The sequence below is a fragment of the Orbicella faveolata genome, unplaced genomic scaffold, assembly GCF_042242905.1.
Source record: "Orbicella faveolata isolate gen_17 unplaced genomic scaffold, um_ofav_v1 contig_13, whole genome shotgun sequence".
NCBI lineage: Eukaryota > Metazoa > Cnidaria > Anthozoa > Scleractinia > Merulinidae > Orbicella > Orbicella faveolata.
Window position 1 is genome coordinate 23,004,568 of NW_028301540.1, and position 26,484 is coordinate 23,031,051.

Sequence of the window (26,484 nt, forward strand, 5' to 3'; positions counted from 1 at the left end):
TATTTATAGCTGCTTTCAGTATTGAATAATTTGAAAAGTAAAAAAAAAAAACAAAGATTTTTTTACACCTTCGAAATTTAATATTTTATTCCATTATTTTCTTATCATAAATTTCTCTACTCCTCATTCAATATTGCAAGTTTTCTATTGCTACAAACCCTATTTTATTCTATGTCATACTGGATATTTTGAAAATAATATTGTATATTTAAAAAATCCTTTGCTTTCACTTTACACTTTAATTTACAGTGTTCTTACAGTATTCTTATTTTCTTATTCTTATCTTCCATTATATTATTGTTATTCTGTGTGATTATGGCGTTCTATTCTGAATACATTGGCAATGAAAATAATTCACAATATTTTAGTTTGCCTTTCTTTAAGGATAATAGCTTGACTGAGGAATGCCCAATAACTGACTAGCTATATAATTAATAAGTAAGAGGACTACATCCTGTCTAATTTTGGAAATATTTGGATGAAAAAAATTCCTTTGACAGCCAAATTGGACTCGGCCTACCGCCTCGTCCAATTTTGGCTGTCCTCAGAATTTTTTTCATCCAATTATTTCCAAATTGGACAGCATGTAGTCCTATTACATATACTAATATAAGTTCTTAACGCTAATGACAATATATTTAATTATTAACATTAAGAACCGCTTCGACGAGTGCAATTTCAGCTTTTGGAAAACTCACAACTGCAAATTAATTCGAAATTGAACGAGAAAAACCGTATGATTGCTTATTAATAATATTAACATGAAAAAATTCGCATGAAGGAAATGCCGAAAGATCTTTCTTGAAGCCATTTTTTCTCATTCGAGAAAACTTTTTCAAAGTTTCTGCACAAAATTTCCTCATCATTCTACGTGATATCATTGGCTTAGAAAATTTCCTATTGTCTTTCAGCCAATTACAATCCAGAATTACGATGTGTAATTTGCACTTGAATTACACTTTTTGCACTGGTGTTACACTTGAACTGCACTGCTCTCAGCCAATCAGAATCGAGAAATTTTTTCATGAACATTATTAACAATAAAACAGGGAGGTTTAACTTCTGTGAATAGTTGCATGAAGACAACTTAAGAATTTTCAACTTTTGTGGGCGAAATTTTGAGCTTGCCTTTCCTCTTAGCAATAAAATATTCTATACGTTCAACGCCGGACAATGTACATAGTGTTAACTGCATTTATCGTCCCCCAATTGCATTCTGGATTTAGAATTTCACCCACAATTTTGTACTGATTAGTTTAGCTTTTTAGTTATTTTGGATGTCCCACTACTGTATGTACTGTATTATAACCTTGTAAATTCTTTTAGTTGTTTACAGTAGTAGAAAAATAAACTGTTGTCATGTTGTTGTCAAACTGTTGCTGATATAGCATTAATTGAACTTAAAATAAAATTTAGACGTCATCACTTTTCTCATTTGCATAATGCAAAAGCGTGAATATCTCTAAAACGAAAGAAGAAATTTCAAAAAGAAAGACGCCATTCTTCGTTATCTTGAGACGCCTTTCAAACAAGCAACAATTATTTTTACCTCATATACAGAGTCACTTTAACTAATCGAAATGGCTTTTAAACCAACTCGAGATATTTGAAACGGTCATGTGTCATGTAATACATTTGACAAGGGTGGCCAAAAGGATTTGAGGAGTTTGTATGTTGTGATTTATGAGAATAATTAATTTAGAAATAACCATTACGCTTATTTAGATCGATAGAACACTTGAGCTGTCTTGATCGTTGCGACTGTAATGAATTCTAACAAAAAACTGAATGTGTTCTATACACATACATTACTTTACAAATAAATAACTACATGTATAATCAACTTATTTTCTAGCAAAGGAGACCAAATCCACTCCTATCCTTTAGAATTCCAGGGCCATTCTGATATCGATGTTTCTGTCATTAGGACTTGAGTTATTACAAACATCTTTGTTTCTTCATTGCAGTAAAAAAAAATCCTTGAATTTTAGAGGATAGCAATTATTCTCACGACAGCACGACCCAAACTGACCAAAATGGCGATTCCGATCGCTAAAAGGTTTTAGAACTGCAAACCATGCGCTTTGTATTCAGATGACTTTTACGAGCACGAGTACGCGCCAAGGGATCTCCTGACCTCAGTGAAAAGTGAGGATGAAAAAACCCGTACACCAACAAAAATAGCCATGAATAAATGACATGGCCAGTAAAACAAGTAATTTGGTGAGCATATTGAGTGATTTCTAGCGGAAAACAATAACCATTTGAATTCGTAGTCGCTCGCTGTTGCTCGCTGTACAAATCTTTTAACCTTCTTTCGAGCCCACGTTAATCATCAATCGATCAGCAGTTTCGACCTAACAGTGATGCAACTAAGAGATGGTTTGCATTCATAGAGGGAAATAAAAATCTTCAAACAATAAAAGCAAAGTAATTACATATGGGAAAAAATGAGACGATTTGGAATTTCGTTATAATTCGCGGACACAGACGTTGTACATTAAACGAGTCCTGTCGAGGGAAAAGGTGACACCCCGTGCATCAGCCGTGCATAAACAGAGAGTTTAAACCCATCTGATAACACGTAGTATCCAAAACACGGTACATGAACACGGCAGGGCTAACACGCCTAAAAATTTCGAGGACCCTGACAATGCAAGACGCACTGGAACACTGACTATTCAGATGGTACCATCACTTCTACAAGAGAGACTTACAAGCAAACGGGATTAATCGAAGGTTCGTGTTAACTCAGACAATAAATATTTTAGAACTAAAGGACTAAAAATCACCGCTTGAAGTAATAATGTGAAAATGAAAGGCAGAGAAAAGCACTAAAAGGAAGTTTTGAAAGTGCAGAAGAAAAAAAGACTGACATTGCTGTGAATTTTTATATCGTCTACTTTGGTCTCTGGCTAACAAAAAACGAGATTAACATTGATATTCTATAATCAAACTAATAAAGACATATATCTCAGATGTTAAGAAAGAGAAAACTAATCATAAAACACATTATACTAATTATTCACGCTTATGGATTCTTACTTTCGTTTTTCTTAAGATTCTGGACTTGGATGTTCATCTGCTTACACTGCTTTAACATGTTTTTCAAGTCTTCATTATACTTTTGTTGCAAACTTCTCTCTTTTTCAGTGGCAACTGCTCTCAATTCTCTGACTTCCGCTAGCAGGCTAAATATGTCCTCCGCTTTTTTTTTGCTTTCAGTGGGTTGCTTCGACTGTACATCCTGACATAAGGCTAAAGAGAGAAGAAAACAAGTCATATATGACGCTGTTTCCATATGGTATCAGAGGCAATTTAAAGAAAATTATTTTATGATTGTTTTTGCATTTGACCTAACGATCAAATACAAACATGTTCAAAGGAAGCCAACTCCATACTACTGATTTCAAAACTGAAGTTGATCGATGAAATACAGGAAGCTGCTCTTATCTTTTTATCAAGCAATCAACTAGTGGTCAATGAAGCTACAGATTTACATCAGCAAATTGAACTCTGTGCTTTCACCATGCGCCATGCAATCTCATCGTTCGTGTGCTTCAAAATATGAAGCGAGAAGGGAACTTGCCTAGACTTGCTTGACTTAACATGCATTGAATGGTTGCCATCTTTGTTTGGGAAAACTAGCAATTGTGTATGTAAAAATTTTTAAAAAGAGCTTAAAGCTGCTATTGTATAATTCACCTGATAAAGTAATCTTACTCGAAACATTGATCTTAAATATTATGTAAGTAAAAACGCATTGCACCTCGGTAAACGAATGAAAAAAAGAAAAGAAAAAAAAAAAAAAGATTACCCTCCCCCCCCCCCCCCCGCCAAAAAAATAAATAAATAAGAAAACAACAAGAAAAAAAGTAATTTAAATGGTATCCATTGACGCTGCCAATCCGATTAGAACTAATTCTTAAATTCTTTGACGCAAGCATATTGAATTGTTATTAGGATGCACTTCTTAATTTTTGTTTGTTAACCATTTTCAGTCATTTTTCAGTTTTTAAGAATATATAAAAATTGTTTTTCTGAGTCAACGTTCATATTCCATGGTGAAGCTGATAAAGTAATCTTACTCAAAACATTGATCTTACATAATTTGAAAGTACAGCACTTTTTCAAACACCAGTTAACAATTATATAAGCTACATGATACTTGCTTTCATTTGCGTTTAGTTTACATTCTATAATCAAATTGAAAAAGTTATTTTACTCGAAACGTTGATCTAAAATACTTTGAATTCAAAATAAAAGCACTTTTGAAAACATGGAATGCGTATACCAATTATTTTAGCTAGTTGATACTTGCTTGCGTTTGTGTTAAGTATATCTTGGGATTGTCGTTTCATCTCTTCCCATTCTTCTATCATCTTTTTTTGCAACTCTTCACTCTCCTTCTCTTTTCTTTCTCGTTTATTAACGATTTTTCCCAATTTTTTAACTCCTGCTTGTAAGCTTAAAATGTCGTCTGTAAGTTTCCGTTCAATCGGTCGCTCAGACTCTTCTCCTTCCCTTCCATTCAGCTGCTCAGACTCTTCTCCTTCCCATTGAGTCGGTCGCTTAGACTTGTCACCTTTGTAAAATAGTTTGAAAAGAAAGAAGAGAGAAAAAAAAAAAGCAAAGGTAGCTAAAATGATACACATTGGTGCAGCCAATCTTATTAGAACTATTGAGGCAAGAAGGGCGCATTGGTATTGGGAAACACTGTTGAAAATCAAATTTACCAGTGGAGTTCTATACAAAACGTTGATCTAAGGGCCGATTTACACGGTACGACTTTGTCCCATGCGACAAGCTTACGACAGGCCTACGACCCAGTGACTTAGGACCATTTACACGCGCACGACATTTTCACTTACAAAATTAAATATACAAAAGTTTGCACCGGGATTTACGCAGCGAAAGTTCTAATTAACGGTAAAAAATATATTTAAGCTGTCCTGCGTTTTGAAAAAACTTTCTAACGAGATGTTTTTCGCTTTAAGCCGTTTAGTACTTTTCGAGAAACGACTTCATATGAATCAGTCCGCCCTTTTGACGCAAGAAACTTCACCTCCGCCCCTACTCAGTAGAAAGTTGTCACAAAATACATCATTTTCTATCGATTTCGACTACGCTTGTCGCAGCGTTTTAAAACATGTTTTAAAATCCTACGACACTTTTTTGACGTACACAACAGTCATAAACGAGTTGCTGGTTTGATTTACACGAAACAATTCATGTCGTAGGCCTGTCGTAAACTTGTCGCATGCGACAAAGTCGTACCGTGTAAATCGGCCCTAAGAAGACGGTAAGGGGCTCAATAATTATCTCATCAAACCTCTATGCTGTACGCCTTCCCGGCCAAGCCAATCAAGATAGAGATCAATACTCTAATACCACGTGTGTACTCCTACTCCAGGCGGAAGCGAAAAAGAGCTTCAATATTCTCTAGCAAGAGAATGTCAATGTAACTTATCTTAATCTCCCCGTGATTTTAGTACATGTGCTGTTCCTTATTTTAATTAATCCTGATCTATTCAAACGATGCATAATAACTCCCCTTCAAAATTGGATGAAACCTTAAGACAAAACGAAGTTTGTAAGTTTTTGGTATTTTTTGTTGAAATACTAAAAAGTCATATTGTTTGCTCAAAAGTCATTTCAACAACTTAAAGAAAAGCTAATATATCGAGACCTAAACCGTAGCTCTATCAACTGGGTAATTAGCAATTTTACGATAGCAAAAGACTTCACAGAGAAATGATTTACATACTGGTTTACATACCGAGGAGCCTCTTTGCAATCTCTTCTTTTCCAATGTCAAGAAGAGCACATGCAAGGCGGCCTACCGTAGCATTGTTTCCATTATCACCTATCCACATTTTTAAGACTTGATAAGCCCTTTCGCTGTCGAGGTTATAATTTTGTGTTAGACTGTCAAGTCTTCTTGGGTCAATTCCAAGTGGTATTCCAAGCTCTCGCCAGCAGACGCCTACGACGTTGCGGTGCTGTATTAACAGAATTTGCTCTGTTGTAAACGGCTCATTTCGCGTCTTAAGGAGTTCAGCTGTAGGAAAAAAATCCAAGAACAGTCTAATCTCCAACCAGCTGAAAGAATTATCAATCGCATACTGCTGAGAAAATGGTGTACTAACGGGACTAATTTAACCCCGTGAAAACTAAAACGGACCAATTCTTAGACAATACAGATGCACATTGCATCCACATGAGGGCATCGAGACGATTTACTATGTAAAGAGAAGTGTTTGATAATGAAGATGCAGGAAGACTGACATGGCCAATATTTAGCAGGGGCTTACTTGTCTTACACCGCCTATGCAGAAGTGAATAAAGGCAACTTCAGTGGCAGGTACCTTCTGGTCCGAACTGAAAGTTATCTTTTTTTTGCCATTTGCAATTAAGATTTACTGGACACGTGGACACTGGGTTCTAGTGTTGCAGGGACTAGAACTCCGTCTATTGATGTTCCATGTGCTTGTTTTTGAGATACAGTTGGCCTGTCAAGGAAATGCTATGTTTCGTTACGTTTACGGAATAAATCGCTGGAAACCACCTACTAAACGCTATTATTAAGATCTAACCGACAACAGGCTAACCTGAGCGTTATTCAGGCTAACATGAGCAATATTCAAGCTCTAAAGATCCCTAGCAATTAGCTTTCCCCAAGAAGAGAGTACAGTACTAGTAGTCTCGTTGGGGGAAATGAACAGACCGCCTTCGTGCAGTTTGTAGCATTGGTTGAAGGACTAAGATGGGGATGGCATTCTTTTGGTGGGTTGGTCGGAGGTTTACGGCATGATATTTCATATATTCACTTGTGATTAGAATATAAAAAGAAAAAGGGTGCAGCTCTGCACAGAAAAGTAACAGTAGAACGGTAGAACAGTAGCTACTTGGTCGAGGCATGCGGGGCAAGGAGATGTCTCCTTCGCCGCTCCCTATGGTTTCCGTTTTTTTAAACAATGTTTCGGCTGACTCAAACTGATTCAAGTGATTTTTGCAGTTCGCCAGCGGACACCAGATCAAGGTGGCTTCTTTCAAGCTCTAACCTCCCACCCGAACGTTTAGCAGATGTGAACTCGGCCGTTTCGAAAATGGCGACTAATTTAGAGTTTAATCTAGAAGTTGACATTATGCCCTTAAGGCTAGAAGATATTGATGAAAAGCTTCAGAACATGGTTCAGCAATGCCGAATCTGGAAGGAAAATAATAACCATTAGGAAGGAAGAAGAAAAGCTTGAAAATGCTTGATCGACCAAAAGGGAAACTGTTAAAGAAATGCAAGATTGTCTTCATGAGCTTAACGCTCAAGTTGATAAGGTTAGAACTGCCGGAGAGAAAGTAAGAGAACATGAAAACAAATGCAAAAGACCGGAAAACAAATATTATTATTGAACACCGACGTCTGACTGACTCAAGCAATCTGCGATTCTTTGCAATTGACGGGGTAGGAGAAAATGAGAATTGGCTGAGTGTGTTTAAATCCTTCGTAGCTGAGAAGTAATGTGGAGTATTTGTCACGCAAAATCAGTAAAATAGACATGCCGAAAACCGAAAAAATCCCGAAAATATCGTGTTTGCAGCCAAATTCATGTTACTATTCAAATTCTTAAGCAATCTTTTCTCTTTTCAATAATTATTTGCTGTTTGAATATCATATTGTTTATTTCTGGGTAATTTTTTATGTTTTTTTGTGTTCAGTTTAAACACCACTTGAAAATTGGTGTCATCGTCACCGTTCTAAGAAAAATCTGATTGAATATAGAGTTGCTCCACCAGACCTAAATTCTGGTCAGGATTGAGGATAACCGATTTTTTTCCATCCCTCCTGGCGATATAGATCTAGCCAAGCCTAAGAGCGGAGCTCCTGGGCCGGGTTGTTGAAAGCCTGATTATGCTAACCCAGGATAAGCGAGAATTTTGAATTGAGTTTTGTAACTTTGCGGTGAGGTTTTCTGTTTATATTGTTTGGCCTACATGACCTAAAAGAGTGAAAAACATTTGTATACAAGAAAAATTTATACGTCGGTTAGCTTTTGATCCTGCGTTAGCGGCTTCCGAACAGCCAAATTAACCTGACATGAGCCCGCGATCCAATCGAAAACCAGTACTTGGTCACATGACCTAAATGAGCTCTGAACCTGAACCCGCGATATTGGCACGTGATACTGGACTGCCGATACCTTGTTTTGACAAGTGTCAATTGACGATAACATGTTGCGCGACGCCGTCGTCGTTGGGCGCACGCGCCCGCGAACCATGCCACTAACCATGTTGACCATGAAAAAATAGTTGCATGGGTTTCTATTTCTATGCATGTAAGTGATCCTGTTCCTATAGTTATGGTGCTCCGCTTGGCGCCCCCTCGCGGCGCCGGAGGTCCGCTTTAAAAGCACGAAGGAATCAGTCATCACCGGCAGAACTGTGTTCGCACATCGAACTCGATGTTGTGAATCACGTGGGTAAAATTCAGTCGAAAAAGAATGGAAAAATGACGCCAACTTTACCTTATAAATCTTACCTTTTTGCATCTTGAGGTTGGTTATTGCTCTCTCTTCTTCAAGCTCGGCATTCAGTAGCCATTCTCTCTCCCTCACTTCAAAGAGTAAATTTTCTTTTTCTGTCAAATAAACGAATATGCATGTCAATGACTCTTCTCTCTTTCCTTACCGACTAAATAATTTAACAACTTGAACACTGGCAATATGATGAAACTGTAGTCTTGACGGGAACACGTTTTATAACGGGAAGAAGATAAGGATGGCTACAAGAAAGAAATTGTACTTATGTGTTTACAAACTACCTTCGCCGAGCATAATCCCTCGAAATCTAAGACGGAAATCCTGACCCTGCATGTGATAACAAACCCTACTGCAACCGAATGTAAGTAGGCCAACAAAGCTATAGATTTGGTTCTTTATGTTATTAATTGCTATTAAATCCCATTGTCGTAGAGCTTGCCTTGCATGAGTTTTATTGCCGCTACATTATGCTCTAGCACTATTAATGTCCATGTCACGACCACAGAATTTGTCTTAACCTTATTTAGCCTGGGGTGACACAGAGCCGAGCTGATTTCAAACTTTTGTAACAACTTTCAAGCTATTGCGGTCAAACTTTGTCATTTCCTCTAAAATTTGTCGGCAAATATTTTTGATGTGTCAGCTGTTCTGTCAACCAACTTTACGTTTCTATGGTAAGCATGTTCTCGAAGGTTGTTTCACCGAAATTTAGCGTGTTTTAAAGCTGAAACATCTCTTTTAGTTTTGGAGCTGTTGTCACGTTATTTTGTGAACGTTTTTCTAAATCAAAAAGATGGTCATTTTGAAATGCGACTTCATGATTGGCACATGGTTAGCCCTAAAGTTTATAAGTTTATAACCTTATAAACTTATAAACTTTTGATTACCATGAATCAAATGTTTTGGAAATTCTTGGGAGGAGTACAAAGACCCCCAGTTCATCACCATGAGGCCTGACTCTCCTCTGGGAGAATGGGGCCAGACCCCCAATTGATACATGCATAATCCACAAAATATTTACTAACTAGCACAGAAACAATTTCATGTTGGCCCGCGCTATACATACCTTCCTTCAAGAGCTGGCAAGCCAAAAAACAGTGATCCTTTTCCAAGGCTTTCACGAATTCCTCATATGCTCTCGGTCCTTTCGTGGCTAACGTCATCAACAGCTCTTCACTTTTTTCTCTTTGAGAGGGTTTTTCTTCTATTTTCTCGTTATCATCAGAGGTCAATACACCAGCCGACAGCAATCGAAGCGAAACCTCGTTTGCATCAAGTTTCTCTAGGAGCAGTTCACGGAACTTCAAGAGAATGTTCTTGCATTTGATGTTCTCCACAGCAGCATTTTCTTCGTCTTTTAAGTTTTTGAAATCTGCTTAAATCAAAGTGCATACAGGTTATTTGCTGGGCACGAACCGTTTCGCAGACCAAGGGAAAATTTTTTTTTGCTATATGCACAGACCAAGACCGAAAAATATTTTTTTCCTGCTTCTATTTGTTTAGTCAAAAAACATACAATAAGAATTGTTTCGATAAATACTTGGTGTGTACAAGGGTATTCAAAGTAGAGTTACGGCAAGAAAGAAGCGTAGGCTATTTGCTATACATGAGAACATGAAACAGCTTCACGTACATAAGATGCTGTAGTAAATCCATTTTTTATTCAAAGAGCCAGAAGTCAAAATGTTGGATTTTGATATCACTCATATTTGTAAGGACACATTTCTACAGATACTAAAGCCCCGTCCACACATATCCGGATATTTTTGAATCCGCAACTTTTTCTTTACCGATTCAAAAATTTCATCGTCCACACGTGGCGTATTCAAATCGAATTCGCCTGTCCACACGCATCCGATGGCATCCGAATTCACTCTAGAGAAACTAGAGAAAGTGTGCCGCCATATTGGTTTATTGTTCAGTAAGAGACTGGACACGATTTTGCTACGGCATCGGATTCGAAAATATACAGATTTACCGTCCACGCGTTATCGGATTCGTTGCGGATTAAATTTTTTTCCACTCTGGAGTGCGAATTAAAAGATATTCGGATTCGCTGCCGAATTCGACGGATGCGTGTGGACGGAGACCGTATCCGGAAAGCAAAAGTTGCGGATTAAAAAATATCCGGATACGTGTGGACGGGGCCTAAATAGGATTGGTGGACTTGTGCGAGATGTAACTAATTATAAGCGTCCAATCAAATTGCAGCTCAACTTTCATACTATAGCCTCAATACTGACGAACGAGCATGCTTTGGGAAAAGCACCGGAAAGCAATCGCGCTTTTTATGAATTCATGACATACAGAAATGTACAATAGCATGGTGATTCGAGACAGAAGAATAATATAAGTTAATAAAGATGGTGAATTTTAAGCTCGGTAATGAAATGTGAAGGTGAATTAATCAACATGACACGAGCGTGGGACAAAGAAAAATTCTGAGTCCCCGACATGAATCGAACCCATGACCTCCCGAACACCGGGCGGGCGCTCTATCCACTGAGCTACGAGAACTCATGGAGAGCAAGGTCATTTAACTGAGTTCATATATGATAGGTGTCCTGCATACTGCTAGGATCAACGCTATCGAATTCATCGAGAGTAGTGATAAGTTAAAATTCACCATCTTTTTTAACTTATCACTACTCTCGATGAATTCGATAGCGTTGATCCTAGCAGTATGCAGGACACCTATCATATATGAACTCAGTTAAATGACCTTGCTCTCCATGAGTTCTCGTAGCTCAGTGGATAGAGCGCCCGCCCGGTGTTCGGGAGCTCATGGGTTTGATTCCTGTCGGGGACTCAGAATTTTTCTTTGTCCCACGCTCGTGTCATGTTGATTAATTCACCTTCACAAGAATAATATAATGAAGACAACAAACAACAAGGGTGAAAATCAGCGCAACATTTTCCTGAGTTGACGCTGAAAATAAACAGCCTTAAAATGTTTCAATTAATCTAAAACTCTGGGATTACGTTGAATATGATGCATTAATCTCATCGAGGGCCAAATCTAAAAAAAAGATTCATCGTGCTTTTTAATTCCCCGGCAATTTAAAAATTGTGGGGGCAACTGTTGATAGAAGCAAAATAACACCCCGCACCAATTGGTATTCAAACCCATGTTTCTGAGAGTTAAACCGAGCGATTTTTCTCAGATTTTCAGTAGAGGTAATTAGATGTCATAAGATTCATTTAAGACCACAATACCATTTAGTTAAGTTTGCAATAACATTTTAAAACAGCGTTTTTTTTTGTATTTTGACATCTTGAAACTTCACTCGCAATTTTCTCGAACACGCTCTTATAGATTTTTTCAAAATTTTGCCATTGTTGAGACAACTGTGTCAAGTCCGAAATCCTGACGTCGTATTTCGAAAATTATCCCTGATGGCAAGTTATTCGGTCATATGTAAAATGAGGTATGGCGTCATCTTGTTGCTATGACAACTCAGATCCTGGTGAAATGTACCCCATTTGAAGCTTTCATCTTTCTCTAGTACACCAGTAACGTTTGATTTTCTGTTGAATTGGTTATGGTGGTGCTCTAGTGGCTCAAAGTTGAACGGTATCGTTACTCAAAAATTCGATCGAGCTACCTTACGCTGCAGTTTTAAAAGTGTATGTCAATAATCTGGGATATGATAGATGATTGATATATAAAAACCCTTACCGAGATTAGGTCCATATGCACAGTCCTAGACCAAAAAAGATGGTGTTTTCGTGTTTGTGTTTCGTATTTCAGATAGAGTCAATCGGTAAACTACAGCTTACCGTACCGTGGACTATACTGCCCGCTAAATTGACCAATCACATCGCGCGTAGTAACTGAGAAAACTCTGCATGCGAGGAGCTTATCCCGCTTTCTGTAGTATGAAGCGACTAGGAGTATTTCTACTCCCCCTGGATGGGATGCTAGTCCATCGCAGGGTTACCCCCAGCATTAAGTTCGCCGGTACCCATTTATACACCTGGGTGGAGAGAGGCACTGTGAGAGTAAAGTGTCTTGCCTAAGAACACAACACAATGTCCCCGTCCAGGGCTCGAACCCGGACTGCTCGATCCGGAGACGAGCGCACTAACCATGAGGCCACCGCGCCTCAGTAACTGAGAGCCCGAAGTCAAATTATTACATGTTATAAGTGGATATCAGCGTGTAAAGCCGTGACCAAAAATGATGCCCGTGAAGTGATATGGTATCATTTCAACGTTTTGAACTGTCCAATCAAATATCTCTTTATGAATGGCTTAAACCAATCAGATTGAACGTTATATTTTAGCTGAAGCCAACTTTGACAAGTACTTACAGTGCCCGGTTTTTCAAAGTGTGGCAGAAAAATTTGTAAAAAATAAATTTTCCAGTTTTCTTAATGAAATACCGGCTTTGGCGGGATTTATATTTTTAGTTTCGCAAGATGATATTGCCTGTTTTATTGACAACACCAGAACCAAAAATAACGCGCGGAAAACACATCAAGACTTTGGGCCGTTCAAGGCTTTTTTTGAGGCAGTCATGACGTCATAGACGTTTGAAGCATTTGGTATGAAAAACGTGACTTTTCTGCTCCTTAATTAATCTTGCTGACACTTTTGATCCCTCAGTAATCAGGTTTTTTCTTTAAGTAAACTGCGGACTTATTTCAGGACCTGAGTAAGCAATTACACCCTGGGAACTCAGCTTACCTGAAATTTCTGTTAAAAACTTCTTGCATCTCAAGTAGTCCTCTTTCGAGATAGTTGTTTCTACTGAGATGGTATCCACATCAGCTTTACTCTTTTCTCCCATTTCCTCTTTTGTCTTTGTTGTCTCGTCTGTAAGAAAGCATTCCTCGGCAACTTCGTCTAAGTGACCGGAGCAATAATCTTCCCACAGCTGTTCAAGAATCTCCAGAGTACGGCAATGAACTGTCAGTATTAAACTGCCTGTTTTTTTCTGTGATAACTCCAGATCAAGATTTTCTCTTAAATAATAACAAAACTGTTGTAGTTTTTGTTGTGTGGTGAGAGGAAAGCATTCCATTTCCTGTGTTGCAAGGCTTGTCAAGCACTCTCGCAATGCGTTATATTCCGGTGAATTTTTTTTGGAAGTAACACCTGTACTAGCAACTTTGATGGTCAAGGTGCCTAAAAATAAAAGAAAGAGAAAGAAGGAGAAAGCTGTGATATAAGTTTATCAACCTACGCCCCAAGCTGTCAAGATAAGGCTGAGTAATTTCTTGCGTTGAGGACCGTTCAGTACTAACATAGGAGGCAAGGGGAGGAGGTTGGTGGTGGGGAATGGAAGCATGATTAGCAATGGAGAAATGCATCTTTTCAAAACCAGTTGTGTTGAGTAATTAGTGTCTTTTGTATTTGAAGGTTCCAATAAGAAGTTGAAGATACTTTGTCATCGCACGACCTACACTTAATCAGTGTTTATCGCAGTAATTTCAATTTACTGCCTGCATCTAAATTCCAAACGATGGTACCCATACTGAATGACTCTGGTTACTTTACCCGCAGCTTAACATTGTGGTAGTGATAGAATTTATGGATATTCATGGTTGAAAATTGCTGCGTTAGGCCCCACCCAGCTGGTATTTTAAACTATTTGGTGTCGATTTGTGTTTGTTTCACATGCATTGGCCCAATATCTGCTGCCTCAACACAAAAGCCATGACGGTGTAAAGCGAGTTACCTAAAGTTCCCCTCTTGTCATTCTTTGTCTTCTTGCTCGAATTCCTCCTCCTCCCGCGGTGGTGTTTGTTCCTGGATTTGTTCAAAGCTATAAAAAAGAAAGAAACATAATCGACTCCACGCATCATCACCATTTAACCACTCGAAGCAAATTACTCTCTTCGTTTCTAGATGATATTTTCAGTCTTACCTCCCTGATTTTCCTGGAACTGATTTATCGGCTCCCTGCGTCCAGCCTCGGCAGCGACGACTTCTAGTGACAAATCCAATACCACATGTTATGCAATATATTCAGAGAACAAACGAGAGGAGGTATTTTACCACATTCCCAAACACCGAGAAGAGAGTTGAAATATGATGCGCAGCGGAGTATTTTCCAGGAATGTCGAGGTGTTAGGAAATGCGATGAAACGCTTTCTCGAGTGCTTATCTTCTTAATTAAAACTAAAACTAAGAAGAAAGCGGATAAATAAAAATTGAAAATCTATGCTCATTAATATGAGATATACATTCACCGTCACGGTTACCATTTCCTTTTCAGGATTCGAGATATCGGCAATAAAATTACACTGACGAACTCCAGAGGAAATGACTTTTGGTTCAAGTTATTGCGAAGTTTGAGAAAGCGGGAATGCACTAGACCTCACTTCATCCAATAAAACAGTGACTGACTTAATAAAACCGTTTACCGTTCACTTACTATCAACCGTAAGAACATCCTGGGCCCCCCTGCCTTTACTTCCGCGCATTACTGGAACGAACAGTGTTACGGAGCAATTACTCGAACCGGGCCGCTTAGAAGAAAGCTAGCCCGCAATTACTTCACTCTCCATTTAGGAATTAACCTCAGTGTTCTTTCATTTGGTACGATATCGCAATTGAACACCGGCTTCTGTTATTCTTGTTGTGATGAATCACTTTTTTTTCCTGGACTACAAGCAGCACCTCTCTGACGTAAAACAAAAAGAAATAGAAAAAATTGCCATGCGAGGGCCAGACCCTGGCGCGGCAGCCTTTCTCCCCATGCTTGACAGAGAAACCTGTTTAAATGGTTGTTTATGTAGTTATGGTGCAAAATTGGAAGTCGAGGTTTGCCGATTAAATTCGTTTTTAAAAGCCATCAGGTATGGTCCGTTCCAATCAGTGAAAATTGACTAAATCGTGCTGTCATGGAGCGCGTCATTTCATATGTGAGTACGATTTTGAACTTTAACGGTGATTAAAATTAGCATATACCATATAGACATGTTAGGCGATGGTGTAATATACCTACCCTCTCTTAGAAGAATGCAGGCCAAACATGGTTGTTTTCCTTCCAAGGCTTTCACGAACTCCTGATATGCACGCGGTCCCCTTGCTGGTAGTATGCTCAGGAACTCCTCACTCTGACGTTTCCGTTTGTCTATTTTGTTTATTCTTTCTTTGTCACCGGAAGTCATAATTCCTTCCTGCATTAAATAATGAAAGAGTTTCTCTGGTTCAAGATCTTCTACGAGCGACACATGGCACCTTCTGAGTATATTCCTGTGCTTCTCTTCCATCCCAGAAGTTTTTTGCGTTGTCTTGAGAACCTGTTAAATTATAGATAGACGGAAGTAGCATTATCTTAGTAACACCAGTGTGAGATTGAAAACCTGGAGGGAGGATCTTGGGCCTGCTGACGAAAAGCTGATTGAAAAATATACAGGGCGTTAAACACGACACTAATATTGTTCTTAGTTACGTGCTCAAAAAGTCTCTTTACAAGTAGGACTTAGTCCCGCAATGCCACTTTTAGAAATACCCTAACAATAGCGCGACGTAACAACATAGCAGTTCTCGACTTTTCGCGAATGGACCCTATTTGAGTTTTAGAATTGCCTTCTTTCAAGCTTTTCTGGGTGTTAGTAAAACAACAACAGAGAAGGCCTCGAAGAAGCGTTATGCATGATATTGTTGAAAATGGCTTCCAAATGTGTGCGTACTGGGGTTTTCGTTTCGATAGCTATGTCACGTTCTGTTTCCTTCTTTATGCCTTGATCGGCTTCAATGAGCTATTTTTAGGCCCCGAAAAAATTCAGGGACGTTCTACAGTCATTGCCTGAGGAGTATTTTTTAAAGTGTCAGATCTTGCAAAAGTGTTTTTTTTTTTAATTGTTCCAACACAGGTAGCCCGAGCTCGCAAAACGAGCGTCCGTATATTGAGGTTATTCAACAGTCGAAATATAAGGATTTGTATGAAATTAAACTTCTGCTACTCGTGTAATGTCTACAATGTGGAGTTATGAGTAGGCAAAACGACTTTCCTACGAGGCATTGCTATGAAATTTACGCCATATAACGAAAGTGAGGAGGACACGACTGACGTTTCAGTCTAGAGGTTTAAGAATCACTTTATACCTCGACAACATTGCGTGCAACGGGAGAGAGCTAAGGGAGCTTACCTACAGGCTACATGCAACGGCGTAGCATAACTTTCAACGATTTCCCGCCGGGGGGATAACCTGAATCTTTCTACTTAAAGCAAGAGTTACGCTTTTTCGTCTGTGGCAGATGATCAGGTAGCCTTTGCCCTTATTTAGGAACATGTCTCATCATTATCACAGACAGTGGTCTTAAGCCGTCTTTATTTAGCCCTCAGCTCACACGTTTTTTCTTAAATTAACTCGCTTATTAATACGAGCAACTCGACTCTTTAATAAGAATGACACTTTGTGAAAACGATCCATGAAAAAAAAATAGGGATAACCGAACGTCCAAGATCGTTAAATCCAGGCAAGGCTATACCAATGGCCATCTGCCCTATCATTGTTCATTTTATTACCTAGCGCGCGCTCTCATGCATGACATGGCGAGTGAATTTGCGTGCGCTGAAACAATTAGCGCAAACTTCTTTAAGTAATACCTTCCTCGAATGTCTTTGGCAAGCTTTGGAAATCTTCTTTCGTTCGGAACTGTTCGCTAGCCATTCTCAAAATGCAAATAGTTGCTCGTAGAGAAAACATAATGCTCAAAATATGAAAAGTTGTCAAAAAGTTGCCGAGCAGCTTGTGGACAACCTTAATTGAAATTGTTGCGCGGATATTGCCTAGTTCCCGGGTCTCGATATTTCCCCGCGGTCAATCGGTTTCGGATTCACGTGGTCTGAACGAATAATTGACCGTTCGGCTCGGTTACGTCACTGAAATGAATTGACCGTGATGGTCTGGCAGGAAGTCGTAATGTAACTAGGCAAGCACCCATAGTTGTTCCTCTAATAATACACATGAAAAAATTACTCGATTCTGATTGGCTAAGAGCAGTGCAGTTCAAGTGTAACACCAGTGCAAAAAGTGTAACACCAGTGCAAATTACACATCAAAATTCTGGATTATGATTGACTGAAAGATAATAGGAATTTTTCTAAGAAAATGATATCAGGTAAAATGATGACAAAAATTTTGTGTTGAAACTTTGAAAAAAGTTTTCTCAAATAAGAAAAAATGGCTCCAAGAAAGATCTTCCGGCACTTCCTCCGCGCGAATTTTTTCATGTTTATATTATTAATAGGTAATCATACGGTTTTTCTCGTTCAATTTGGAGTTAATTTGCACTTGTGAGTTTTTCAAAAAGCTGAAATTACACTCGCCGAAGCGGCTCGTGCAATTTCAGCTTTTTGAAAAACTCACTCGTGCAAATTAATTCCAAATTGAACTCGAAACCGTATGATTACCTATACATATCCCGATCTAACTGATTTTCAAAGATCTTAGGCTAGGGAAATGAAATAATTTTGACTTTCTACAGAATGAACCCCAGCTCTGTCACTGTCACTAGCCAATCAAACGAAATCAAGCTTCCAGCCCATTTTCTCTCGGCCCTTTATCCCACTAAGGCTCAGTGTTGACTGGATGTTAAAGAGGTTAGCTTCTTCCTGCATGATCGCGCTCGTATCTTTTCTCGTACTCTTTTCTCATGTACACTGTTATCGCTAGAAAAGGTTTTTAATCTTGATTTTACAATTAATTCCTGTAGTTGTGATGTTTATTTTCGTGATAGAGAAGTGAGACATATTTGCGGTTTACGAAATCATAAATGCAAATTTGTTTTACTAAAGCATTGTCTTCAAATGACAGGTTGGACAGTTCCAGTGACTGATTAGCCGGTCGATTGAATTGTTGCTAATATTATAATCTTCTTCTAGGGTACGGTTTTTCTACTGGTTTTCCTTCTTCCAATTCGAACTTCGAGAGACAACCCGCATGAAAAACCGGATACAACAGGGATGATGCACGACTTCCTCTCTAACTATTGATTTTCAGATTTATTAAAATGAAATAAATCTACGGACCGATCAAAACAATATTGTTAGACGATATTTCCATCTCCTGTCAAAGCAACAGAATTGTCATGGATATGTTTCTCGTCGAAAGGTCACGTCAAACATTGATTTATCATAGTCTTATGACTCGATGGTCCACTAAATTGTATTGTAAACGACGGGAAAAATAGACAAAATGTCAAAGACGAGCCAAGGGCCGAGTACTGCATGGCCAAAATAATGGACTCCATGCATTTAAGAGGAAACTAAGAAGCTGGTCTTCCATAACTTGGCATATTTATACACCGACAGATTATATGTTTTTACATATGTTCCTCTTCATCGTCACTTCTCTTCAAGCACAGCCTTGAGTGCCCGTCTTCTAGCAGAGGATGGATACTCAATAGAGCGATCTTTGCTGAAGTCCTTGTTTACATTCTTGTTCATTAACATACGACTGGCATCATACTTGGACACGAATTGCCTCTAAGCATTACAAGAGCTTGTGAAACTTAGTTACTGGTTAAATTTGTTGCTCCTTGGGTGTGAAATTGGAGAAGAAATTGGCTTTCAACAATGAAAAATTTCTGGGTGGGAAACGCGCTTGCGGACTCGTACCTTCATAGTATAATTTTGAGTTTTTAAACCCGCGTCGCACGAAAAGTATTAAATGCATCGCGCTTAAATTCCTTGGGACAGCTAATCGTGATATGCCATTTCAATATTCAGAAGTGTACGTTTTTTTTGCTTGATCTGAGACCGAATCGCTTATAATCGCTTATAATAAAAATTCCCCTAAACTTGAAGGCGTCTTATCAAACGCTGATCACCGTAAAATTTGATCCCCTTCCGAAATATTCCGCCTTCTGTTATACTTCGGGAAAAATTGTACCAATCAACTGTGTTTAAACACAACTAAGTTTGTGAACTTAACAACCCTTTTCGATTGGAAAGTTCAACACATGTGACGTTCTGTCGATTGCAGCTGATTAAACACGAATTGAGTAGTTTTCTGACTGTCACTAATGTGACTGAGTGATTGATTGTATTCTAAAAGATGAGAAAAATAGACAGATACTGTTCGCAACCGAAACAAAGACGAGCCGAGGTTGAGTTATTGAAGCAAATTAGTAAATCAAGCATTAGTTGTAAAAAAAAAAAAACATCGCACTAACCTTTAAGAAATATTTCACTGCAGCGATCTTTCCCAAAGGAAGAGCACTGATTCACCCTGTCAGCCAAGTTATCTTAAAATAAGTTCAAATAATTGCCAAATTATCTCAAATAAGCAGATCAGTTATCTCTCTGAAAATCACAGTTACAAGGGCACGACTTCGCGCCAAGATGTCGTGCACATCCTAGTTCTAAGGAGTGGAGGAAACGCAGTAAACCTGGTTTGATTGGCATTTCAGTTTAGCCGGAAAAGCATTTGTTCATCCGCCATCGTGCTACAAGGAAGTAAAACTGTGCACCGGATGAAATAAGACATCCACGTTGGCGTCATCTGAGGTTTCAGTGATATTATTTTTGGACTGCTTTTTTTTTTGTACCATGGCATGAGCACGTACCTGACCCAAATTCAAGACAATCGTTTTGCTTGTTGGTTTTCACTGATCGTTCAGTTCCGTTAACGCTTAGGCTTGTAACAAAAGACAAGTAACAAGAAAACAGCGGAATGAAGAATCTTGCCTCCTATTTTCTCACTGAGTCCCTTGGAGTGGAGATTAAAACAGCTTCATTTTGTTTGTTCACAGAATTGTATATTTTCCTTAAGAGCAAATGTTCAAAAATAGTTCGGTAATGCTTAAAAAATAGAATTGCTCTACTGTTGCATATAAGTAGGCCTTAGTAAAAGTAAATACGCTATGTAGTTTTTTTCTTCAAACGTCTTGGTATTTCCGAGAAAAAGGACATTATCGATTTCACGTCCAGACATCAATCTAACGAGTTCTAACTGGGCTGAAAATTGACCATTTTCATTCGATTCGCATTTCGCAGCTATTAAGCACAGAAAAGTTGTAATACAACCAACTTAATGCAGAACTATTCCTTGTCCAAGTCGGTGAAAACAATTGTCATTTTGACCATGTGCCATGTCTCGGAATTCCAAAAGATTCTAGAGTCTAACTATACTAGGATAGGTCTTTCAATATATGTAAAGTCTAGTTTGGGCAAATGATTAGGCACTCGTCAAAACATTATTCAGATCATACACAAAAAAAAATTAAAATCACGCCAGCAGTGGATGCGTGACCAAAAGTACTACCATTGTTTTTGTCATTGAATCACTTCAATTAGAAATATTACAGGAATATCAGCTCGACTTAAGGTTACAGTATACCTTCGGGTCGGCAATTTTCTTCATATTTGGATTTTTGGGTCAAAATAGTGGTCGAAGAATAATCTCTAACTTCTGAAAAAAATTTTTGAAAAAGGCTAAATATTGGCGGAGAAATGGCGGTTTTACGTTTTCACCGGAAGTAAAAGTTTACCTCTTGATTGACAGCCCTATGGCGCGTATGCAATCAACCGAGACGATTTTCGCGGGAATTACCTCTATGGATGTCACGAATTGACTACTCAGTTGATCAGGATTGTTGTTCTGACTACCCAGCATTTTTGGTATTAGGCGTGTCTCTATTAAGTTATAAGTAAACATAGGCCACGTTTAAACCATGGACCAGTTCGAAAAAGCGAAAACAGCGAAGAACGAATGAAAATACATCAATGAGTGAAGAAGCGAAAGTTCGCCACGTGGATGAAGCTATAGTTATCGTATAAGGCGGGCAAATATTTGTGGTAAGAGAAAAGAAAGGTTCTGTAAAAATTTCGGAACTTGACAGCAATAACAGGGATGCTGACAGAGACTCTTCTGATGAGTCCGATGTCGACGAATCGTCGGACTCATTGAGACCATTTGAAATATTATTCATGCACAGTTGCCCACACACAGTTGCTCTCCGCGCTTTCTTTTGTTTGTTTTCTTCGCTCAGCCACTCTAGCGTTCGTATCCTTTTTAGTCTTCCCCATTTTGCCAGACCAGCTTCAAGAAAACCGAGCTACAGAAAAATTCTCTCTCTGCCTTCGGTTCCTTGAGCGCATTGCGAAACACAAGAGTTTTTTAGAGATTCGCGCGTAAATTTCACCAGGAGGTTAACGGTAGTAAACACTATTTGAGTAAATTTCTGACTGTCACTAGGGTGACTGAGTGACTGTATTCTAAAAGATGAGAAAAATAAACAGACACTGTTCGCAACCGAAACAAAGACGAGCCGAGGCTGAGTTATTGAAACAAATTAGCAAAGCAAGCATTAGTTGTGAAAAACAATGGCACTAACCTTTAAGAGAGATTTCACTGCAGCAAATTTTTCCCAAAGGAAGAGCACTGATTCACCCTGTCAGCCAAGTTATCTAAAATAAGTTCAAATAAGTTCCAAATTATTTCAAATAATCAGGTCAGTTATCTCCCTGAAAATCACAGTTACAAGGGCACGAGTTCGCGCCAAGATGTCATGTACGTTCTAGCCGTAAGGAATGAAGGAAGCGCAGTATTAACCTGGTTTGATTTGGCAGTTCAGTTTAGCCGGAAGAGCATTTGTTCATCCGGCTTCATGCGACGAAGAAGTATAACTGTGCACCAGACGTGAAACTATTTTGCCTACTATTTTTGTGATACTATTTTCAGTGATACTATTTTGCCTGAAACCTTTGGACTGCATTTTTTTTGTAACATTACGTTGTTGTCATGGCATGAGCACGTATCTGACCCAAGTTAACGACCATCCTTTTGCTTCCTGGTTTTCACTGATCGTTCAGTTCCGCTAACGCTTAGGCTTGTAACAAAAAGGCAAGTAACAAGAAAACAGCGGAATGAAGAATCTTGCCTGTAATTTGCTCACTGAATCCCTTGGAGTGAACTGAGATTAAAACAGCTCCATTTTGTTTTCTCACAGAATTGTATATTTTCCTTAAAAAGTCGTCCATGATTTGGGACGGGGGACCGCAAATGTCAGTTTCGGTCACTTTTTTCCCTGTTGTCAGTTGCAAGTTAAATAGCACCTACGATCGCGTAACACGATAAGCTAGAAGAACACATATTATTTTTGGGAATTAATGGTAAGCATTTGCCCTCCAAGTTGTGAGAAATGTCCCATTTCAGGGGTCTCGATTTTAGGGCCATACCGCATTTCCGTTCTGAGAGTCCATCAAGGAAATTTCACAAAATGATGCCGGAATCAAGCTTCCCATTCACTAGATAGAAACTGGAGTTTAATTCTGGCCTGGGATATGAAGTTACTTAAGTACTTAAATCCGGTTCGAATGTAACAATTGAATTATTTCCCAAATTAAACCAGGAACAGCTTAATACTTTTAATATTAGTAAGGCTTTGATTGCGCTGCCTTTGTTCTTTTAGCATCGAACTATTTCGCACGACAATCACGTTTTCTCATTTTGGAAAAATGTTGGGCCATTCCTGCCGGATGAACCAAAGTCATAAACAACTCTCTCTTGAAAGCTGGAGTCGACATGGAACGACTTATATAAATAGATTCAAAATGATTGTTTCAACTGTAATGTCGATCGTTTTACTTCCGGGTTTTGACTGGTCGCTTCACTTCCGCTAACGCTAACAGCCTTATAACAAGAAGTAATTAACTAGAAAAAGGTGGAATGAAGAATTTCATCTGTAATTGTCTTACGTAACCCCTTGGAGTGAGCATAAATACGGTTGCAGTGGAACCCCGTTAACTGGGAGTATTAGTAATGACGACGCCTTGTAAAAAATGGATTTATATCTCATCCTCGAGTGTCGCAACTGTGTAGATCTGTTCAGTAGGCCTATCGGTCTAAACACCTACTCAGGCTAAATATGTAATGACAGCGTTCAGTTCCAAAGGAAGACACGAAAGTTAGCCATCGCGGTAAACGTTCTCCAAAATATCTACGACTTTGTCATTTCACGTTGTTGTTTTGAAGAGGACGGCAAAGAAATGCACAAAGATTCAAAACGCACGTGCAGAACCATTTTCCTGCACATTAAACCTTTTATTTGGCGACGTTCTCGTTGCCGTCGCCGTCGTGGTTTGTTAAAACTCTCTAATCTGGCCAACAACGGGTCACAAAAATCTGGCCGTATTAACGGGGTGGCCGTGTTAAAGGGGTTCGTTATGACTAGGTTTACGTACACTAGAGGAAATTCTTCCGGATCCTTGAGGAATCCGGAAAGTTTTAGTATCTGATTGATTTTGCCGTTTACACACAGTTGGACGAATCCGTAATAACATTTACCCGGTTTGGTCATGTTTCCGGAGATTTAGAGTCGTGAATTTAAAGTGGGAGCTTTAAATCGTAAAACTTTTGAATCCGGAGGGTTTTGTCGTGTAAACAATTTTCTCTCGAAGCCGGATAATTTTCCGCCTGCTATATTTTGAGTTTGCGCTAGAACCAAAATGGCGGATCTAGTAATGTTCACATTGATGACTATTGATGGTGGTCGCTGGCTGCCTCATTCTGTTACAGATGCATGCAGTCAATTTTACAATAGGTAATGCCATATTCCTTAGAAACCTAAATTATCGACGCAAACAATGTTGACTCTCTCCACACTTTATCGGAGACGACGACGATGGCACGATCGAAGACCCGGACGATTCTGGATAACACCAGAATAAATGCCTGGTGGGACAACGTGATGGGCAACAGTAACACGGTCAGCGAAAGGAAAGAAAACTTCAGACTGTCTCAATCCTCAACTACCCTTAGTCCTCTTTTTTTTTAGCCGTATTAGGAACTCTCCGTTTAGGTGGTTTTAGGTCCTTTCTCGACCTCTACTATATGGAAAGGATCTACAGGGGATATGTAGAGGACAAAGCAGTAAACTAAAAACCAATTAAATGGCGGTAAAAAATGGGTTCTACTGAACTTGCTTGGAGTGCCTGCCGTGTTTTGTGAAACGCACAATGGCTAAGTCTCGTAGTCAGGTTGCCCGACAAGTTGCTCGACATTCCTGGAGAGTTTGCTCGAAAGTCGTCAAAAAGTTGCTCAAGAAATTGACAAGGCTGCTTCTTTTTAGGAGTTTCTCTTTTTGGTATGTGCTGTTTAGTTAGAACATGAATGTGAGCTTTATAAGCATTTTGTGTTTATAGGCATTTATTGTATAAACCTGAGAGAACAATACAGTCTTTACCCTGTTGATTAGTAATATTGTAATATTTCTTGCTAAATAAGCCAAAAGTCGATATTAAGTCGAACATTTCTCAATCGAATGTCTGTCTCAAGCTTTGAAAATCTTCCTTTGTTCGGAACATGCTCATTGGCCTTCAGGAGAAAATCTTAAATTGCATGAAGTTGCTCGTGGAGAGAAAATTGCTCGAAGTATGAGAAGTTGCCAAAAACTGTGCCTAGCAGCTCGTGGACAACCGTACTGAAATTGCTGCGCGCGTATTCGTTTCTAAGCCTGGATATTTCCCCGCGGTCAATCGGTTTCAGATTGACGTGGTCTTAGCAAATAATTGACCGTTGGTCACGGTTACGTCACTGAAATGAATTGACCGTGATGGCCTGGCAGGAAGCCGTAAAGTTTCTAAGCAAAAGTACCCTTAGTTGTACCTCATGTCCTAATCTGATTGATTTTCAAATATCTTAGACTAGGAAAATTAAAAGAATGAACCCCAGCTCTGTCGCTAACCACAGCCAATCAAACGGAATCAAGCTTCTAGCCCATTTTCTTTCGACCTTTTATCCCACTAAGGCTCAGTGCTGACTGTATGTTAAAGAGGTTAGCTTCTTCCTGCAAGATCGTGCTAGTATCTTATTTCGTGCTCTTTTATCATGTATACTGTTATCGGGAGAAAAGGTTGTTAATCTTAGTTTTTACAATTAGTTCCTGTAGTATTGATAGCGGAGCTTCAGCGCACGAAGCGCGCCAGCGAAGCACCATGGGTAAATAAAATTGGTAACTCATCAAGCCGAGAAAATTTGGTTATGACGTCAGCGTACGAGCGAGCGAGCGAGCGAACGCCGTCCGTACAGACTCTGGGGGAGGGGAAGGGGCGTCTCGAGGTATCCCTCACAGGAAAGCTATGCAATGCTATCTGTTCTGGCCGGGAGTTTCCAGAAAAGTCAGGGAAAAAAAAAAAGAAACTTATTTCTATTTGTTATGTTAACAAACGACCGGAGGGGTTGATCTAACGTTTTCAAGATAGGGTTTAGTTGAAGCAGAACGTGAAAGATAACGGTAGAGAGCAAGGATTAACAGCCAACGAAGTGGCGAAGAAGATCGCGAAAGAGCGGGCCAGGGCTAGAAGGGAGGTGAGATAGTACTGAACAATGCTGTGAGTTAGATCGACTGAGGGCTAGAGAAAGGAGATGAAATAATACCGAACAATGCTGTGAGGCAGAGCAAACGACGGCTATAGAAAAGAGCTGGAATACCCGAAAAATTTACTCAGAAGACTACAGAACTTCGCGCGTCGAGATGTGCAGCCGTCCAAGAAGTACTAGTCACATGATTTCATCAGGTGATCAACAAGAGAAATCAAACGTGTTTCTTGTGTTTAGAGGAAAAAACACAGCGGGAAAAAAGTGGTTGATGCGTTGATCTATCGAAAAGATTAGATCAGTTCAGTCTTCGCAACTTTTGCTGGAAAGTTTTTGCCTATAGGATTCAAACTGAAGTGAACTGCCAAATTGTGGTAAGCGACTTTGTTACATAGAAACTTTCGCGTTTTCCATAAAAATGATGTAGTTGCTTCGGCGAGATAAGCTTAGAAGTTAAGCTTATATCTTCATTTTAAAGTCTCCCTGATTACCTGATTTGGAACCATACTGGGAGAAATTAGATAAATTTCAAACAATAAGACTTGAGTCGTTGTTGAATATAAAGTTGCATAAATTATTGTAAACAAACGAGCTTAGTTTTCTGTCGTTTTTCGCCGTATACCGATAACCTCACGTCTAAAAGTAAAAAAACTGTATTTGTAAAT

General features: G+C 39.0%; 1 protein-coding gene across 4 annotated transcripts; it reads right to left on the bottom strand.

The window, feature by feature from the left end:
* Positions 1-57: 57 nt before the first annotated feature.
* Positions 58-22,208, bottom strand: LOC110067049 (uncharacterized). Of its 4 annotated transcripts, XM_089285880.1 has the most exons (11): positions 22,055-22,208; positions 21,837-21,909; positions 15,493-15,790; positions 14,410-14,472; positions 14,221-14,307; positions 13,227-13,667; positions 9,604-9,912; positions 8,537-8,635; positions 5,780-6,061; positions 4,322-4,585; positions 58-3,258 (listed from the first exon to the last, which is right to left on the bottom strand). In XM_089285880.1, exons 3-11 carry the CDS (start codon positions 15,758-15,760, stop codon positions 3,032-3,034), a joined length of 2,040 nt encoding a protein of 679 aa, XP_089142006.1. In that variant the 5' UTR covers positions 15,761-15,790; positions 21,837-21,909; positions 22,055-22,208; the 3' UTR covers positions 58-3,031. The 4 variants fall into 4 exon arrangements, with proteins under 4 accessions (XP_089142006.1, XP_089142009.1, XP_089142008.1 ...); XM_089285883.1 differs by lacking the exon at positions 22,055-22,208 and having other exon boundaries at positions 14,410-14,469; positions 21,837-22,045; XM_089285882.1 differs by lacking the exon at positions 22,055-22,208 and having other exon boundaries at positions 9,604-9,909; positions 21,837-22,045.
* Positions 22,209-26,484: the final 4,276 nt, after the last annotated feature.